Here is a 20,804-nt window from a genome sequence, read left to right as displayed (position 1 = left end):
AAGGATCTACAGGAGAAACTTATAGGATATTATAGAAGGAGCTACAGGAGGAACTCAGGCCTCTATACAAGGATCTACGGGAGAACCTTATAGGATGTTATAGATGGATCTACTGGAACAACTCATGGGATGTTATAGAAGGATTTACAGGAGGATCTTTTATGATACTATAGAAGGATCTACAGGAGGAGTGTGCCTCAGACTGTGTGGATACATTTTGCTTACTTTGGAAATGATAACATTTACTAATAGTGAATACATTGTCTATAACACTCAGATTATTGGGGAAACCATCCAATGAGCACACCCTTCCCAGTGACAATCGTCTTAGAGATTTCCTGTCACTTCCTAGGAGTGTCCACAGGACAGGATTTGAAGGAAAGTCTCCCCAATGGAAAAAAAAAACCTGACATGGATTGAACTTATCCCCACTTTACCCAAAATTAAAAAATAAAATTGTCTCTGGGCACTAAATGTCTTCCAGTTCATGTTTTTCATCTATAATAGACTGTAAATATCTGTCTGCATCTCAGAGGTTTATCTGCTGATACTTTGTTGCGAATTGTAACATTCCAATAATCCTTTGCTGGGCAGTAACTGAGAAATGTAAATTTCCTCCAATGACGGAACCTGGCTCCGAATCGCAGATTTCCCATTAACCCCCCGCAACCGAGATCTTGCCGAATGTCTCCTCTGCAGGCCTATGAAAGGCGATCCACTCTCCGGGGCTCCGGGTTCCCAGCTGTGATGTCACTCACCCGCCATACGGATCCTATATGTTAAATAAAAAAAAGGCCAAGGGGTCCCCTCTGACACCTCCGAAAGACGGAGAGAGACGTGGTAACCCGACCCCCTTCATTTCCCCTCTGCTTCCTCTCTGCGGGGGCACAAAACCTGGACAGACACCGATAATTCAGACGCCGCTCGCCCCGTCCTGGATAAACAGGCTTTTTGTTTGGATAAAAAAAGGGCCGTGTTTAATTTTCTTCCTTATAAAAATACAGAGAATCCTAATGAATTTAAGGACAGCTTCTGGCAGGGCCCAGGCACACAACCCAGGTCAGAGGATTGGGTTTTAAAGGCAGTTTTCTAAAAAAAAAATATTATTATTAATAATAATAAAAATAATAATAATAATAATAAAAAAAAATACAATATCACACACACACACATATATATAATATATATATATATATATATATATATATATATATATATTATATAAATGCAACAAGGCTTTTTGTTTGGATAAAAAAGGAACGTGTTTAATTTTCTTCCTTATAAAAATACAGGGCCCATGCACACATCTCTGAGGTTTGGTGTTTTATAGGCAATTAACAATAATAATAATTTTAATAGTTATACTAATAATAATAAATGCAATATATATATATATATATATATATATATATATATATATATATATATATATTAGAAATAGTATTAATAACAATAATAAAAATAATAAATAAATAAAAATATTAGTATTATTATTGATAATAATTGAAATAATAATATTAAAAAAAAAATATATATATATCCTCTGTAACATAGCCTGTTGATCCTTCCAGAACATCCCATATTATTCCACAAGGGTGACAACACTGTTTGCTCTGAAGGGAAATCTCACACCAGCATTGTCACCCTGTGGACAGGGGAGTTTTACACGGCTATTTAGAGGAAAAAAAAAAAAAACATTTAATCATTTTAGGCCTGAAGATTAGTCAAAACTCCTCAAACATTCTTTGTTTCTGAAAGCAGAGACCCTGGAGAATAAAAAGGGAGAGCCTGTTTTCATTCATTGGATTTCAGTTCTTTCAATCACAGAGTCTCACATGTGGATGCTACCTAGGGTGGTCTGCATGCAAATGAAGCCTGCTTGGGAACTCCCACTCCTCCAGACTGACACTCATGTATCAAGGCATTTTTTGATATTTACATAACTCCTCCCACTGCTTGCACCAGGACTGGGGGCTCTTGGGAGGAGTACTGAGGCCGGGGACTGTGATTTTTTTCAGCAAACAATGTACCCAGTGGCTGCCGCTCCATTACAGGGCGCAGGGGCCCCGTATGGGTGGTCCATTTGCCACCCCCAGGGAGGGGTCGGGTTGTTTTGTTTGCTGCCCCCTGACTGAAACACCAGCCACTGCATTGTACAGCCCTCTGCCGGCTCCTCCCACCAGCCGTGATCAGGAGTACTGAGACAGGGTGCTGTGATGTTTTCTATGCACAGTCCCTCCCACAAGCCATGATCTGTGTGCATGGCGTAGAGAAGCACAGAGACCTAGTGATGACATCACTGGATGTAATAATACTCAGGGCTTTTTTTTTCTCTGAGAATAGGTGCAGGAACTCCCCCCTTATGAGTCACCCTTTGTCTCTGCCCCCCTACCCACCTCTGAGCACTGTCTCTTGGCTCCACCCCCTGCCCACCTCTGAGCACTGTCTTTTGGCTCCACCCCCTACCCACCTCTGAGCACTGTCTCTTGGCTCCACCCCCTACCCACCTCTGAGCACTGTCTCTTGGGGCTCCACCCCCTACCCACCTCTGAGCACTGTCTCTTGGCTCCACCCCCTACCCACCTCCCAGTACCGCTCCTTTTAGAGAGTACAGAACCAAGTATCATTTTGTGCTACTAAATTGTATGGAATTTGATAGACCCCACCCAAGCAGCAACAGACCCCACCACAGCAACAATAGATCCCCGGACACACAACAACAGACCCCCCCCCCAGCAAAAATGGACCCCCCACCACAAAATACCACCCCAGCAACAATAGACCCCCACAAAAAAAAAATAGATCCCCAGTGACAATGGATCCCCCAGCAGTCAGCATCAATTGACCCTCCGGCACACCTTGCCATAGAACACATTCAGTGCTAGAGGTGCCGGAACAGCGTTCCCCCGCGTTCCTGCTGAAAAAAAAAGCCCTGATAATACTGTAAGATATGTAATGGAAACGGAAAGGCTTTATCTAACCAAACCAAAGGAAGGAAAGATATAAACAGATTAACCTTCAGCTGTAAAAATCTATTATCAGAAGATCAGATTGAAACACATTAAACATAATACTTTGTACTATATAAAACCCAACAACTAGAAATTATATATATATATATATATATATATATATATATATATATATATATATATATATATATATATACACATACATACATATATATATATACACACACACACACACACAAACACATATTTATATATATATATATATATATATATATATATATATATATATATATATATATATATATAAATAATATATACACACATTATATATATATATATATATATATATATGTATATATATTCTTTATATTACTATTATTATTCCATTATTATATATGTATATTATTTTTTTTTTTACCCGAAAAATCTAAATAATTCTGCATGTTTTAAATTGGTAAACATATCAAATAGTTGTCTAGATCATTCTGTTTGCCTGAAGATTGGACCGAGGTGAGTGGATGCGGCGAGGTTGGATTTTCGTTGTGCGCAGATCTAATGGGTGGGTGGGGGGGGTCATATTACACGGCACACAGGAGATAATGGGGGATTAAAAGACGGGTGCACACAGCAATGTGTATACAGAAGACACAATGACACAACTTGTACAAACAGCCGACAATTAGAACCCGGCCGGGACCGTCACACGCCCACCGAGGACAGACGCCTAAGGCAGAGACAGCGTCCTGTGTCATCCGACCCCATCCAGCAACAAGGAATGCAAATATCAGGAGACGACGGCTACTTACTGTCCGGTCATAAATGTGGTCACTGCAACTAACCCAATGCTCTACCCAGAATCAAAATCATTGTGTGTCCGCCATCATGTCATCACAGCCAGCATAGGGAAATATAGATACAATGTATAACAAGCAGGGCTCTCTGATTCCTCCTGTATTGAATTGTATTGTAATTGTACTGTCTGCCCTCATGTTGTAAAGCGCTGTGCAAACTGTCGGCGCTCTATAAATCCTGTATAATATATATATATATATATATATATACACACACATGGCTCAAAAAAATGAAAGAAACACTTTTTAATCAGAGTAATGCATCAAGTAAAGTAAACTCCTGGAATATTGATCTGGTCAGGTAAGTAGCAGAGGGGATTGTTAATCAGTTTCGGCTGCTTTGGTGTTAATGAAATTACCAACCGGTGCACTAGATGGGCAACAATGAGACGACCTCCAAAACAGGAATGGTTTTACAGGTCTGGAGGCCACTGACATTTTTTTTCCCCTACTCCTCTTTTCTGACTGTTTTTCACTAGTTTTGCATTTGGCTAGGGTCAGTGTCACTACTGGTAACATGAGGCCATACCTGGACCCTATAGAGGTTGCACAGGCAGTCCAACTCCTCCAGGATGGTACATCAACACATACCATTACCAGAAGGTTTGCTGTGTCTCCGAGCACATTCTCAAGAGCATGGAGGTATTCCAGGAGACAGGCAGTCACTCTAGGAGAGCTGGACAGGGCTGTAGAAGGTCCTTAACCCATCAGCAGGACCGGTATCTGCTCCTTTGTACAAGGAGGAATAGGATGAGCACTGCCAGAGCCCTACAAAATGACCTCCAGCAGACCACTGGTGTGAATGTCTCTGAGCAAACAATCAGAAATAGATTTCATGAGGGAGGCCTGAGGACCCGACGTTCTCTAGTGGGCCCTGTGCTCATTGCCCGGAACCATGGAGCATGATTGCCATTAGCCACTGAACACCAGAATTGGCAGGTCCTCCACTGGCACCCTGTGCTTTTCACAGATGAGAGCAGGTTCACCCCAAACACATGTGACAGACGTGAAAGGGTCTGGAGAAGCCGTAGAGAACATTATGCTGCCTGTAACATCATTGAGCATGACTGAATGTTGGTGGGTCAGTGATGGTTTGGGAAGGCATATCCATGGAGGGATACACAGACCTCTACAGGCCAGACAATGGCACCCTGACTACCATTAGGTATCGGGATGAAATCCTTGGACCCATTATCAGACCCTACTCTGGTGCAGTGGGTCCTGGGTTCCTCTTGGTGCACGTCAATGCCCGGCCTCATGTGGCCAGAATATGCAACCAGTTCCTGGAGGATGAAGGAATTGATACCATTGAATGGCCCCCACACTCGTCTGACCTAAATCCAATAGAACATCTCTGGGACATTATGTTTCGGTCCATCCGATACACCACCAGGTTATACCTCAGTCTGTTCAGGAGCTCAGTGATGCCCTGGTCCAGATCTGGGAGGAAATACCCCAGGACACCATCCGTCATCTCATTAGGAGCATGCCCCAATATTGTCAGGCATGAATACAAGCATATGGGGGACATACAAACTACTGAGGACCATTCTGAGTTGCTGCAATAAAATTTCAGCAAAATGGACGAGCCTGCTACATCATTTTTTTCACTTTGATTTTCGGGGTGTCTTTGAATTCAGCCCTCTGTAGGGCGATCATTTTCATTTCCATCAAACGATGTGGCATCCTTTCATTCCTAACACATTACCCAGTCCATACCAGTATGGATCCTAACACATTACCCAGTCCATACCAGTACAGATCCTAACACAATACCCAGTCCATACCAGTATAGATCCTAACACATTACCCAGTCCATACCAGTATAAATCCTAACACATTACCCAGTCCATACCAGTATAAATCCTAACACATTACCCAGTCCATACCAGTATAAATCCTAACACATTACCCAGTCCATACCAGTATAGATATCCAGCATGAGATTTTTCCCCACTGAGATCTGATGTGTTTTCAAAGTGTTCCTTTCATTTTTTTTGAGCAGTAGATATATATAGAAGTGTAGAGTAATCATCCTCCTATGGCACCCCAACCCTTCTGTACTAGAGGTCTTCTTAGGAGGCTGGCTGCTTTAAGAGAGCAGCCACACCCACTGCAAGCCTGATTTCATCTTTCAGGGCCTTCTCATTCCTGAAAGCCCAGTTATATATTTCCACAGAGCAGCCACACCCACTGCAAGTCTGATTTCAGCTTTCACCAGCTTTCATCACTGAAGCAGCAATCAGTAATTACAACGGTTGAAGCGATTAAACGATTTCACAACTTTCCGTGCATTTTGGCCAATGCCAATTTCACAGCCACCAGAAAGTTGTAGCAAAAAAATAAATAATTATATATCTTTATATATATATATATATATACACACACACATGCATATATATATATATATATATATATATATATATATATATAATTTGTAAAAATAAAACAAATATTAAAAATAGAGTTATTTTTTATTTTATTTATTTATTTCAGGTACTTATATAGCGCCGTCAATTTACGCAGCGCTTTACATATACATTGTACATTCACATCAGTCCCTACCCTCAAGGAGCTTACAATCTAAGGTCCCTAACTCACATTCATACATACTAGGGACAATTTAGACAGGATCCAATTAACCTACCAGCATGTCTTTGGAGTGTGGGAGGAAACCGGAGTACCCGGAGGAAACCCACGCAGGCACAGGGAGAACATGCAAACTCCAGGCAGGTAGTGTCGTGGTTGGGATTCGAACCAGCGACCCTTCTTACTGCTAGGCGAAAGTGCTACCCACTGCACCACTGTTATGATTTTTAGTAATAAAATAGCAACAATAAAAAAAAAAAAAAATAACAATAAATTATAAAAAAAAATAATAATATTAGGAAGGAAGATAAAATAAATAATTACAAAAAATAAAATAATAATATGTTAAAAATATAATAATCTTAAATTATTATAATTATTATGTAACAATAAAAATCAATAAATAATGCTAAATTGTAGATGGAAGTAATCAATTTCTCCTGAAGAAGCGGTGTTCAACACGAAACATGTAGAGGATTTACTACGTGTCACCATCCCATCAACATCAGTGATGTAAGAACATCATATGCCGCTACAAGCACTGTCTTTTACCATTTTTGTTTGGATATATGTTCTGATTTTATTCAATTTTGTTAACAAAACGTAAAAACCGTTTTACTATTTCAATTGTGGTAGTCCTTGGTACCGAGATAGTCCATTGTCCTTATTCCACCATTGGGGGCACGGCAGGGAATGTTCCCACCCATATAAAATTTGCTTTGATTAGGATGATGGTACCCTTTACTGTATAGATATTTTTTTGGCAGCACACTATTTATGTAATGCTCAAAATAGTTATTATTAATATAATATTACTATTATTGTTATTATGTAACAAAATTAAATAAATAATTCTACAAAATAGTTACTATTATTATTTTTATTATTATTGTTAATAATAATAATAATAATAATAATAATAAATAGTAACAATAACATAATAATAATAATAATAATATAACAGAACAATAGTAAACAAACACAAAGTAGCCATTGGTTATTATTTCACAATATCCAGGATGTACCCGCCGTGTCGTCACTCACCTCTCTTCTGCATGAAGCTGAACAGGTCGTCCAGGAACTCTTTCCTCTTGGGGTCCTCGTCCAACTCGTAGAGCTGCGGAGAGAATCAGACAGTCTGCGTTACACGTTCGCCTCTATGAAAGGTCAGAGCAGGAATAATTAACATCCATTATCCAACACAGAACCCCCGTGAGGGACAAAAACACACAGTGCGGGCAGTGAGCGCTAATCCCCGCGCTGCCAATCAGAAGAACAGAACAGGGGGGGCATTCATGGAAGTTTAAAGGGTCACTCCACCCAACACTGATATTTCAAGTTCAAGTTTCTTTTTTAGAAGAGTTTAACCATCAAATATCTCTGCATTCCTGGGTCTGCACACCTGCTGGGGGGGGGGGGGGGGGGTGTCATTGGTGACCCCGCTGCCTATGTTGATTCTTTACTTGATAATAAATGAAGAAAAATGCAACAGTAGGGGCGGAGACACATCAAGGTGGGCGGAGACAGAGCTGGGGGGAATGCTTGCTGCTGAGGATCCCAAGATGACAGCCAGTAGGGGGCGCTCAGACTATTGTACTCCACCTATAAATAAAATATTTCATTTGGGGCGGTGCAATTCTTTAAATCACACTCACTGTGCATATTAAACATTCATAACAATAAGCTAATTTTCCAATCAAGTCTACTAGGATGCAGGGTGTATATATATATATATATATATCTATATATATATATATCTATATATATATAGATATATATATATATCTATATATATATAGATATATATACACACACACACACACATCTGTGTGTATGTGTGTGTGTGTATATATATATATTAAAAAAAATATATATATATATATATATATATATATATATATATATATATATATATATATTTTTTTTTTTTTTTTAAATATGATTTTATTAATTTATTTATTTTATTTAAAAAACATTATAATTTTTTATATTTAAATTTTATTTTATTCATTCATTTATTTTATATTTTATTTAATATTTATATATATTTTTAGTTATTTTATATTTTTATATTATTTTATCTATCTATCTATCTATCTATCTATCTATCTATCTATATATATATATATATATATATATATATATATATATATATATATATATGATCCCAGTAGGGAGATAATATAAAGACAGGTTTCAGGTACTCATAGTAGCAATATTAAAGTACATAAAACATTTGTTTTAATGAAAATATAAAAATATAACAGCTGTTTTTTTTTATATATATATATTTGTGGAAAATTTTGCTTTTAGAATTGAGATGCTTTCCACCAGCATTACACATGAGGCTGGTGGGGAGATAATATAAGGACAGGCTTCAGGTAGATATGCTATTAGTATTTCAAAGTACTTTTTTTTTTTTTTTAAGAAAATATGGGAGGGTTTTTTTTTTGTTTTGTTTTTTTTTTTTCAGATTTGCAGGAAGTTCTGCTTTAAGAGCTGAGACTCCTTCCACCAACATTACACATGACCCCAATGGAGGAATTATAGAATATACAGGTTTCAGGTTCTCATATTAGCAATAAAATACATTAAAATACATTGTTATGTTACAGTCTTATTCCCAAATGGATTAAATTCATTATGTTCCTCAAAATTTTACAAACAATACCCCATAATGACAACGTGAAAGAAGTTTGTTTGAAATCTTTGCAAATTTATTTAAAAAATAAGAACAAATCCCATGTACATAAGTATTCACAGCCTTTGCCATGTCAAATTTTATCTCAGGTGTATCCTGTTTCCACTGATCATCCTTGAGATGTTTCTACAACCGGATTGGAGTCCACCTGTGATAATTCAGTTGATTGGACATGATTTGGAAAGGCACACAACTGTCTATATATAAGGTCCCACAGGTAACAGTGCATGTCAGAGCACAAACCAAGCCATGAAGTCCAAGGAATTGTCTGTAGACCTCCGAGACAGGATTGTATGGAGGCACAGATCTGTAGACCTCCGAGACAGGATTGTATGGAGGCACAGATCTGTAGACCTCCGAGACAGGATTATATGGAGGCACAGATCTGTAGACCTCCGAGACAGGATTGTATGGAGGCACAGATCTGTAGACCTCCGAGACAGGATTGTATGGAGGCACAGATCTGTAGACCTCCGAGATAGGATTATATGGAGGCACAGATCTGTAGACCTCCGAGACAGGATTGTATGGAGGCACAGATCTGTAGACCTCCGAGACAGGATTGTATGGAGGCACAGATCTGTAGACCTCCGAGACAGGATTGTATGGAGGCACAGAACTGTAGACCTCCGAGACAGGATTGTATGGAGGCACAGATCTGTAGACCTCCGAGACAGGATTGTATGGAGGCACAGATCTGTACACCTCCGAGACAGGATTGTATGGAGGCACAGATCTGTAGACCTCCGAGACAGAATTGTATGGAGGCACAGATCTGTAGACCTCCGAGACAGGATTGTATGGAGGCACAGATCTGTAGACCTCCGAGACAGGATTGTATGGAGGCACAGATCTGTAGACCTCCGAGACAGGATTGTATGGAGGCACAGATCTGTAGACCTCTGAGACAGGATTGTATGGAGGCACAGATCTGGGGAAGGGTACAGAAAAATGTCTGCAGTATTGAAGGTCTCAATGAGCACAGTGGCCTCCATCATCCGTAAATTGAAGAAGTTTGGAACCACCAGGACTCCTAGAACGGGCCTCCTGGCCAAACTGAGCGATCGGGGGAGAAGGACCTTAGTCAGGGAGGTGACCAAGAACCCGATAGTCACTCTGACCGAGCTCCAGCGTTTCTCTGCGGAGAGAGGAGAAACTTCAAGAAGAACAACCATCTCTGCAGCACTCCACCAATCAGGCCTGTATGGTAGAGTGGCCAGACGGAAGCCACACCTCAGTAAAAGGCACATGACAGCCCACCTGGAGTTTGCCAAAAGGCACCTGAAGGACTCTCAGACCAGGAGAAATAAAATTCTCTGGTTTGATGAAACAAAGATTAAACTCTTTGGCTTGAATGGCAAGCGTCATGTCTGGAGGAAACCAGGCACCGCTCATAACCTGGCCAATACCATCCCTACAGTGAAGCATGGTGGTGGCAGCATCATGCTATGGGGATGTTTTTCAGGGCCGGGAACTGGGAGACTAGTCAGGATGGAGGGAAAGATGAATGCAGCAATGTACAGAGACATCCTTGATGAAAATCTTCTCCAGAGCACTCTGGACCTCAGACTGGGGTGAAGGTTCATCTTCCAACAGGACAACCACCCTAAGCACACAGCCAAGATAACAAAAGGAAAGGCTTCTGGTACTCATACTAGCAGTATTTTCAAATACATTCAAATTTTTGTTTTAATGAAAATATAACTTATTTTTTTGTATTTGTGGGAAATTCTGCTTTAAGAGTCGGGACCCTTTGCAACAGCAATGACCCCGGTGGGGAGATAATATAAGGACAGGTTTCAGATACTTATACTAGCAGTATTTTAAAATACATTTTTTAATGAAAATATAGGAGATATTTTAAAAAAATTTTTTTTCCATTTCCAGGAAGTTCTGCTTTAATAGTCGAGACGCTTCCCGCCAGCATTGAGCCCAGGCCTCCCAGCGATTTCTATGTTTTCTTCAAAGGCAGATAAACGCACGGCGCGGCCAGTGATGGGTTAATCCGCAGTTACCGTACACGAAAATAAGATGGGGGGGGGGAGATAGATCTGCTATCGACAGCCCGGATAATGGAATGCACGGTACTTTCCACACAGGAAGCATTTCTTATTTATCGCTATTAACACTGTAAGTAATTACATTATCAGCACATTAAAAATACAACAGAAGCAGATTTAAGGCCTCATCAGGCAGCGAGACTCACTGTCATTGTACAATCACAGAATGGGGGGGGGGGGCGGAGATTGGGGCGGGGTTATATATTTCAAGGTAAACCCAAAACACACTGAAGTGCCTATTATGGGAATATAAATTAAAAGAAATACCCTGCATTCCCTAAACACTATGGGGTGTAATTATAATTTTTTTTTTTTTTATATAAAATTTGCAGAGCTATTCATCTTGCTAAACTAAATTAGTTCTGTACAAACGCCAGCAAAATGTTATTTTCTTTTCAAGGTCGGATGTTATTCATTCCTAGTACTAACCTGAATCAAGAAAATACTGCATGATGGCCACTAGATGGCGTTGGCAATCATAGTAACTATTTTTTTTTTTATCATCGTCAGCTCCATCTAGTGGCCATAATGCGATATTTTATCGTTCACTGTATGAAAGAAGAACATCCGATTGAGTGAGATAAAAATCGCATGCCTGAGTCTTGAGCTACAGATAGTGATGTATTCCATCGATCCGTCTAAGGCCCAGGGGGTCTCAAACTGGCGGCCCTCCAGCTGTTGCAAAACTACAAGTCCCATGATGCATTGCAAGGCTGACAGTTACAAGCATGACTCTCTCAGGCAGAGGCATTACGGGACTTGTAGTTCCTCAACAGCTGGAGGGCCGCCAGTTTGAGACCCCTGGTCTAAGCCATGCTCCCAACGTGTTTCGTCCTGGACCTCCATGACTAAGCCCTGTGAGCTGAGCAAAACTCAGAGGGCGTGGCTTAGCTGGAACTGACCTAAGTCGATTAGTTGCTGCAGAAAAAAAAAGCTATTCCCAGGGTTCACCACTTCTGATTGCTCCGGAGACCCATAGGCAAAGAAAGTATCCCGATCACCGCACACCATGCAAGCCCGTCCATCACTCAAGCGGTAGCAGCCTCAGCCCAGCTTTGTGTAAGCCAATGCGCTGACGCGTTTCGTCCTGGACCTCCACGACTAATCCCCTTGGGCTAAGCGAAACGCTGGGCTGAGCGAAACAACATTTGGTTGTGGTAGAAAAAAAGCGATTCCCAAGGTTCACCACTTCCGATAGATCCGGAGACCCATAGGCAAAGGATCCCGATGGTCGTACACCATGCAAGCCCTTCTGTCACAGAAGCAGTGGTAGCCTCAGCCTGGCTCCTTCTAAGCCACGCCCACCGACGCGTTTCGCTCATGAACCTCCATGAGCTAAATGCGTCAGTGGAGCTAGACTTAGATGGAGCCAGGATGAGGTTGCTATAACTTGTGTGACAGATGGGCTTGCACAGTGTGTGGTGATCAGGATGCTTGCTTCGCCTACAGGTCTACGGAGCAGATCGGAAGTGGGGAACCTTGGGGATCACTTTTTTCTACCACAACCAATCAACTTAGGTCAGCTCCATTCCAAGCCACACCCCTCCAACGCACACCCCAAGCCACACCCCTCTAATCGACTTAGGTCGGCTCTATTCCAAGCCACACCCCTCCAACGCTCACCCCAAGCCACACCCCTCCAATCAACTTAGGTCGGCTCCATTCCAAGCCACACCCCTCCAAGGCACACTCCAAGCCACACCCCTCCAATTGACTTAGGTCGGCTCCATTCCAAGCCACACCCCTCCAACGCACACCCCAAGCCACACCCCTCCAATCGACTTAGGTCGGCTCCATTCCAAGCCACTCCCCTCCAACGCACACCCCAAGCCACACCCCTCCAATCGACTTAGGTCGGCTCCATTCCAAGCCACACCCCTCCAATGCACTTCGCTCAGCCCACAGGGTTTAATCATGGAGGTCCATGATGAAACGCGTCGGTGGGTGTGGCTTAGAGGGAGCCGGGCTGAGGCTGCTACCGCTTCTGTGACAGACCGGTTTGCACGGTGTGTGGCGATCTGGATCCTTTCTTTGCCTACAGAGTGTATAGAGTCGGGAAGGACTCCTCGCCCACCCTGCACCCACAGCGGAATCCATCGGAGAGCGGAGACACACATTTGTATACCTGACCTGATACAACACAACTTCATACTAGCAATTTATGTGCAGAATCCATCGAAAACTTGGGCTATGCATATAAGGCACATCAATGGAATTGAGTTTGTTGTGCGATCGATGTTTTAGCTCAATTTAGAATTAATGCTTTATAGCAGCAGGCAGGAGTGTCCCACAGATTACCTTAGGCTGAGATGTCAGCTCAACCTGTGGAATTCTTGGCAGTGTTCACAAACGTCTGACACAGATCAGCCCCCCACCCCCCCACCCTTGCTGCAGTCTCTAACCATGTGATTTGCTGCAAAGTTACAATGTACAGTCTGATCACTGGGGGAGGGGGAGACTGCAGCCTGTGTCCATCAACTACAAAAATAACTCTGATGACACAACTGGAATGTCCTGTGTGGAATGGAGACGGTCCGGCGCGTCGGATAATGTCCGATCGCACAACGTGTCAGGACTGGCGTGCAGAATCTGTCCCCGGCTGCACACCGCGCTCGCCGGCTGTGATAAAACACAGATAATGAGGCTGGAATGGCGAGCGGGATTTGTATGTATAAAGGCCACTCAGAGTCCCAGTAATTATCGCCGTCTATTGCTGTGACGCCCCCCCCCCTCTGGGCGCACTTCCCAAACTTAATGATGTGATAGAACGGAGCAGAGGCTGCGAGAACAGTAATTGCCGGGTCAAGAGGCCCTTCGATCGCTCCGAGAGCTGAGATCCCGGGATCAATAGAGACAGATGAGGAGGCAACGCAGCCACAGGGGGCGCTACACTCACCACCAACTCCCCATTATGTATACTGGGATTTTAGATTGTACTGGCTTAGTGTTCTCTGTACTGCACTGCGGTATACGTCAGAGCTATATAAATGTATACTAATAATAGTGGGTGATATTAGAGTGTAAGCTCCTCTGCTACAGAGACTGATAGGACTGGCTCAATGTTCTCTGTACTGCACTGCGGTATATGTCAGAGCTATATAAATGTATAATAATAATAGAGTGTGACTGTGGGGGGGGACATTAGAGTGTAAGCTCCTCTGGTACAGAGACTGAAGTGACTGGCTCAGTGATTTCTGTACAGCGCTGTGGTATATATCAGAGCTATATAAATGTATAATAATAATAATAGTGTGTGATATTAGAGTGTAAATTTTTGTTTATTAAAAATCTTACAAACAAACATAATAAAAACATATTTACATATATACAAAATAAACAAATATATATATAAAACAAAAATAGCTTACATCAGCATAGCAAAAACATAAAGAAAACTAAATATATCAACCTACACAAAGCCATAACCTCCACCTAAAAACACCCTCAGGCTAAGAAACCATTACACATGTAACCCATGTATTCCAAAAATACAATCTTATATAAAAATCTAGGGGACGTGAAGGGATAAAAAGAAAGCCGCATACCTAGAGACTGACAAAACAGCAGCTACGGAGACCTGACATTCCTCCACACCTTTGTCCAGGCCCCCGACCGCCACCTGTCCTTCTCAAGACCCCGAATCTTCCCAACCTCACCCAGAATGTTGTGCACCACCACCTCAACAGGAAGGACTTTTTTCCCGAATAGAAACCTGACACCGTGCATTCCATGTGAAGAAACAGACTACTAAGCTAATTAGAAAAAGTGTCTCAAAATCGAAATCCCGATGTGTCTCAAAGGCCCCGTACGATCACTCCGCATAACTCAAGCGGGAAAGGAAAGGGATAACCAGAGCCCCACCCACCCGCTTGTAGACTTCTATATTGAAGGGTCGCTGAAGTAAGAAGTGGTACATTGTCTCCTCCACCCCACCACATTCCACTCTTGGACAACCACGGTTCCCTGCAGAGCGATGCTTCAGGTTGCCCTTTACATAGAGTCTGCCATGAAACAAGCGCCAGCCCAAATACCGAAACTTTAAAGGGATTCTCTCTAGATTGGGCAAACGAAGACCCTCCCTCATAACAGGGCTTGGGCAATCCCTCAAGGCCAGTGGCTCGCTAAAGGCAGATTCAACAACCCTCCTCTCCAGGTCCTTCCTAGGAAGAGACTTAATTTCCTCCGCCGTCACTCGCCACTGCCGAAGCATTTTCAGGCATGGGGCAACGTAAGACAACGTAACAAAACAGTTGGAAGAAACAGCTGTAGATTCTCGCATAGAGATGACACATCTCTGGCTGCATAGGAATATTAACTGGCTGCATAGGAACCTCTGAAATCTGGTTTGGCAATTCACCCACCACTCGATCCTCCCTCCTCCCCTCCAACACAGTAGTCCCACTCACCATAGTCTCAGAAGTACCACAATTACCAGCAGTCCTGTTATTAGGTACACCAGCTGCGACATTCCTGCTCTGCGATTTAAGTGTCCATGTGGGACTCCTGCTCCTTCTTCTCACAGACAACAGGAACTTCTTTGTCTTTGTCAGGATTGACACCATCTCCTCCTGCAGTCCTTGACAACTGCAAGGATCCATTGACAGACAGATGCAGTCTCTTTGTCTGTAGCAGCAATTGCAGGAATGGCATCCATACACGGAGAGATATTCTCAACAAGTATTCCTTCACCAGCATTTTCCTGAACTGAAACAGCCTGTCCTCCATTTTCAGACACTGTAGCACTGCCACCATCTTGATCAGACTTGAATGAAACTTTTTCCACAACTTTCTCCCTTACAGGCTGAGGGACGTCATCCTCCTCCTCATCTGACGAGTCGATGCCACTCAAGGGAGATTCCATTTCCATAATGGCCTGCAGCAATCCGCCATTTTCCTCAACCTCCTCCTGACGTGACCCAGGCTGCTGGGGAGGGAGAGGGGCAGATACTGACTCAGAGACGACAGATTCTGAGACAGGGGTAGTACTGGGGCCACCACGTAAAGACACTTCTTTACCCCCCATCCATACTGTCGCTGTTGCTCTGGCATCCCCCCTTTGGCTGGTACCCGCACAGGGACTCTCCTTCATCTGTTGGAGTCTCTCCTCATTCTCATAATTTTCTCTAAACGCACCGCTGCTTTCCCTCCAACCAGCTTCTCCTGCTTCTTCAATGCCTCCTCCAGAGACTTTTGCTTAGAGTTTTCCCTCCTACTGCTCCCAGACTTACTGTGCAGAGGTTTCTTTTTCCTGAAATCCGCTTTCATGACAGCAAGTTTCTGTTCCTCGATGGTAATACGGCGAAGTCTATTCACCACTTTATCCTGGATTGCTGCTAAGGCCTCCCCTTGCATGGGGACAGGCCCAGGATCCATTGCAGCATGAGCACATGGTGTAGGCCTCAGTGCCTCCGGGGAGCCTCCACCTTCGTCTTCCCCAACATGGTCCATGCTTGCTTGGGAAAAGCCTGCAGGACAGGCCCCAGGATTGCTACTTCTCTCAGCTGAGATCCCAGCAGAGTGAGCCAACAGCACCCTGCAGAACAGCATCACCTGGCGCAGAAGCTCCTCTGGTACAGGGACTGATGTGACTGGCTCAGTGATCTCTGTACAGCACCGTGGTATATGTCAGAGCTATATAAATGTATAATAATAATAGTGTGTGACTGTGGGGAGACATTAGAGTGTAAGCTCCTCTGGTGCAGAGACTGGATTATATGAATGCCTTACATAAGGCAGGGACTATACTGAGGATTTCACATTTGAAGCTCCTTGGGGGCTGGAACTGGGCAGGACACGTCTCACAGGGAATAATGCCATCATGAGGAAGACATTATAATGTAGCTGTGCTGTAGTCGTGTTAGCTGTGTGTGTAATGTGAATGCCAGTTTCTGTAGAAGAACCATACATGAAGCTACATACGCCATGGTGTTGCACACCTTACTTTTACCAGTCGGCCCCAATACTGGAGCCCCTAGGGACCCGATGTGCAGAGCGTCTTCTGTATCGGGAGCATAGACCGTGAGGTCTAATAAACACCAATCTGGGTGGAGAGGGCCCGCAGATGGTGGCTGGATTAGGATGGGATTGATTTGAATGCAGTCAAATTGGAGAAGCAGCAATTCCCTGAACTCGATCCGTCCACGCTCACTAATTACTCAACATTTGCAAATCAAATCGCTATGCTGAACACGATGCAGGACGCAGGGGCCACACCGTGCAGGTTTAGGTGGATTGGCCGGTGAATGATGCCCCATGCAGGTCAATTTACTGGGAAACAGTTTATCTGATGAGTAACATCATAGCGATGAACGAGACCCTGACACAACGGCCGAGATCAGGACAGTCACCATGTTTCCTTTCATCCAGTATCCAGCAAGAAATAACACAATTATGTGATGGGGGGTCACAGACCCGGGAACTCAGCACAGGGATGGTGGGAACCCCTTATTATGGGCACAGCAGGTGTACAGACCCGGGAACTCAACACAGGGATGGTGGGAACCCCTCATAATGGGCACATCAGGTCTACAGACCCAGGAACTCAGCACAAGGGTGGTAGGAACCCCTCATAATGGGCACATCAGGTCTACAGACCAGGGAACTCAGCTTGGGGATGGTGGGAACCCCTCATAATGGGCACATCAGGTCTACAGACCCGGGAACTCAGCTCAGGGATGATGGGAACCCCTCATAATGGGTACAGCGGGTCTACAGACCCGGGAACTCAGCACAGGGATGGTGGGAACCCCTCATAATGGGCACATCAGGTCTACAGACCCGGGAACTCAGCACAGGGATGGTGGGAACCCCTCATAATGGGCACAGCAGGTGTACAGACCTGAGAACTCAGCACAGGGATGGTGGGAACTCTTCATAGTGGGCACAGCAGGTGTACAGACCCGGGAACTCAGCACAGGGATGGTGGGAACTCTTCATAATGGGCACATCAGATCTACAGACCCAGGAACTCAGCTCAGGGATGGTGGGAACCCCTCATAATGGGCACAGCAGGTGTACAGACCCGGGAACTCAGCTTGGGGATGGTGGGAGCCCCTCATAATGGGCACATCAGGTCTACAGACCCAGGAACTCAGCTCAGGGATGGTGGGAACCCCTCATAATGGGCACATCAGGTCTACAGACCCAGGAACTCAGCTCAGGGATGGTGGGAACCCCTCATAATGGGCACATCAGGTCTAAAGACCCGGGAACTCAGCTCAGGGATGGTGGGAACCCCTCATAATAGGCACATCAGGTCTACAGACCCAAGAACTCAGCACAGGGATGGTGGGAACTCTTCATAATGGGCACAGCAGGTGTACAGACCCAAGAACTCAGCACAGGGATGGTGGGAACTCTTCATAGTGGGCACAGCAGGTGTACAGACCCGGGAACTCAGCACAGGGATGGTGGGAGCCCCTCATAATGGGCACATCAGGTCTACAGACCCAGGAACTCAGCTCAGGGATGGTGGGAACCCCTCATAATGGGCACATCAGGTCTACGGACCCGGGAACTCAGCTCAGGGATGGTGGGAACCCCTCATAATGGGTACAGCGGGTCTACAGACCCGGGAACTCAGCACAGGGATGGTGAGAACCTCTCATAATGGGAACAGCAGGTGTACAGACCCGGGAACTCAGCACAGGGATGGTGAGAACCTCTCATAATGGGAACAGCAGGTTCGGTCCGGTTGCTCAGGGTAACAATCGTTCGTGTACTTCTCTTCCCCGTTGTTCTTGGTTGGTTCATTTGCCTGTGTTGTAGAGATCGCTGACCGCAGCACCCAGCAGACGTCAGCTGGCAGCACGAAGGTGATTATGAAAAGCAGCCCTCCTGGTGTTGCTGGCCGGAGGCCGCGGCCCGTCCATGGTCACCTTTGCATGGAGCTTTGCGTCAGGTACGGTCAGTGACCAACTGCCGATTGGGCGGTATTAACTCTCTCACTGCTGGAGGAGGCGCTGTGAAAGGCTTCCACCAAATTAAACGCTGTGCCCATTTCTGAGAGTCCCTTCCCGAATCATGAGAGCCCATTTATATCAGCGCACTCGGTGTGGGAGAGTCCCTAACGGGATCTTACATTGGCGACGAATTCAAGGTTTACTGCTGAGACCACAGTAACGCCCACCGTATTAGGTGCCCAACTGCAGGGTGGATGTCACAGCAACTAGAGGGCGCTATGGCGAGCTCCTATTATAAGAATGTTTGTCTGGAAGTCAGATGAGACCCTTTTCATGTTTGCCATTACATATTTTGATGATTGTAGGCTGCTAAAATACCAACCATGGAACAAAGATAAGATTGTACAATCAGATTGTACCGTGTGTGGCCAGAAGAGGTGAGATTGTACAATCAGACTGTACCATGTATGGCAAACACAGGTGAGAGCGTACAATCAGATTGTACCATGTATGGAAAACGTAGATGAGATTGTACAATCAGACTGTACCATGTGTGGGCAGCACAGGTGAGATCGTACAATCAGACTGTACCATGTATGGGCAGCACAGATGAGAGCGTACAATCAGACTGTACCATGTATGGGCAGCACAGATGAGAGCGTACAATCAGACTGTACCATGTATGGGCAGCACAGATGAGAGCGTACAATCAGACTGTACCATGTATGGGCAGCACAGATGAGAGCGTACAATCAGATTGTACCATGTATGGAAAACGTAGATGAGATTGTACAATCAGACTGTACCATGTATGGCCAGCACAGATGAGAGTGTACAATCAGACTGTACCATGTATGGGCAGCACAGATGAGAGCGTACAATCAGATTTATCATGTGTGGCCTGCATAGATGAGATTGTACAATCAGACCATACCATGTATGGCCAGAACAGGTGAGATTGTACAATCAGATTGTATGGTGTATGGCCAGAACAGGTGAGATTGTACAAGCAGACTGTACCATGTATGGGCAGCACAGGTGAGATTGTACAATCAGATTGTACCATGTATGGGCAGCACAGGTGAGATTGTACAATCAGATTGTATGGTGTATGGCCAGAACAGGTGAGATTGTACAATCAGATTGTACGGTGTATGGGCATTACACTGTGGTCGTGTATTTGTATCCATTGTGTGTTATCTTGTTACATTGTTGCCCCCCAGGTCTGTGTGCACTGCGCTGGGCTGGGATCTCGGTCGGGGTCCCGGAGTCCTGATGGCGGATGAATGTCTCTCTTCTCCATCCCGCCCCTCCCCCTCCCCCCCATGCTGGGAGGACAATTTCAGGAATAAAACCGAATATTTACAACCGTCTCCTCTCAGCCTTGTTGGGACAGCTGTTAAAATTCCTTCCTGATCTCCCTCCCCCCTTCCTCTCCGGCTCTCCTCCTCTTCCTCATTGCCTTCAGTACAAAGCATTCCTCTGCAGACGGGGCCCCGGGCCCCGAGATCGCCCCTATGGGCCCCAAGATCGCCCCACTAGCGCAGCCACAACCGACCTGCGCAGAGAGTTCTGTCGCAGTGCGATCCATAGCGTGGCGTAATTAGAATGCCTGTCCAGGCAAAAATTTGGTTCCGTTTTGGGTGGGGGAGGAGAGGTCAGGTCCCCTGTGTCCCCACTGGAAGATTTCCCATCCCTTCCTGTGCTGGTGACAACCCTAAATGTTGGAG

The 20,804-nt window shown here is 44.4% G+C and overlaps 1 protein-coding gene across 1 annotated transcript in view; it reads right to left on the bottom strand.

Annotated features, from left to right (window-relative positions):
- The window catches only part of ARID3C (AT-rich interaction domain 3C), a 256,684-nt gene that overhangs the window by 92,991 nt on the left and 142,889 nt on the right, over positions 1–20,804 (bottom strand). The window contains exon 3 of the mRNA XM_073611666.1: positions 7,457–7,529. Within this exon, the coding sequence (XP_073467767.1) occupies positions 7,457–7,529 (73 nt within the window). The remainder of the gene's footprint in view (positions 1–7,456; positions 7,530–20,804) is intronic.

Source organism: Aquarana catesbeiana, linkage group LG01 (genome assembly GCF_042186555.1).
Source record: "Aquarana catesbeiana isolate 2022-GZ linkage group LG01, ASM4218655v1, whole genome shotgun sequence".
NCBI lineage: Eukaryota > Metazoa > Chordata > Amphibia > Anura > Ranidae > Aquarana > Aquarana catesbeiana.
This window is presented reverse-complemented; position numbering and strand designations above follow the sequence as displayed.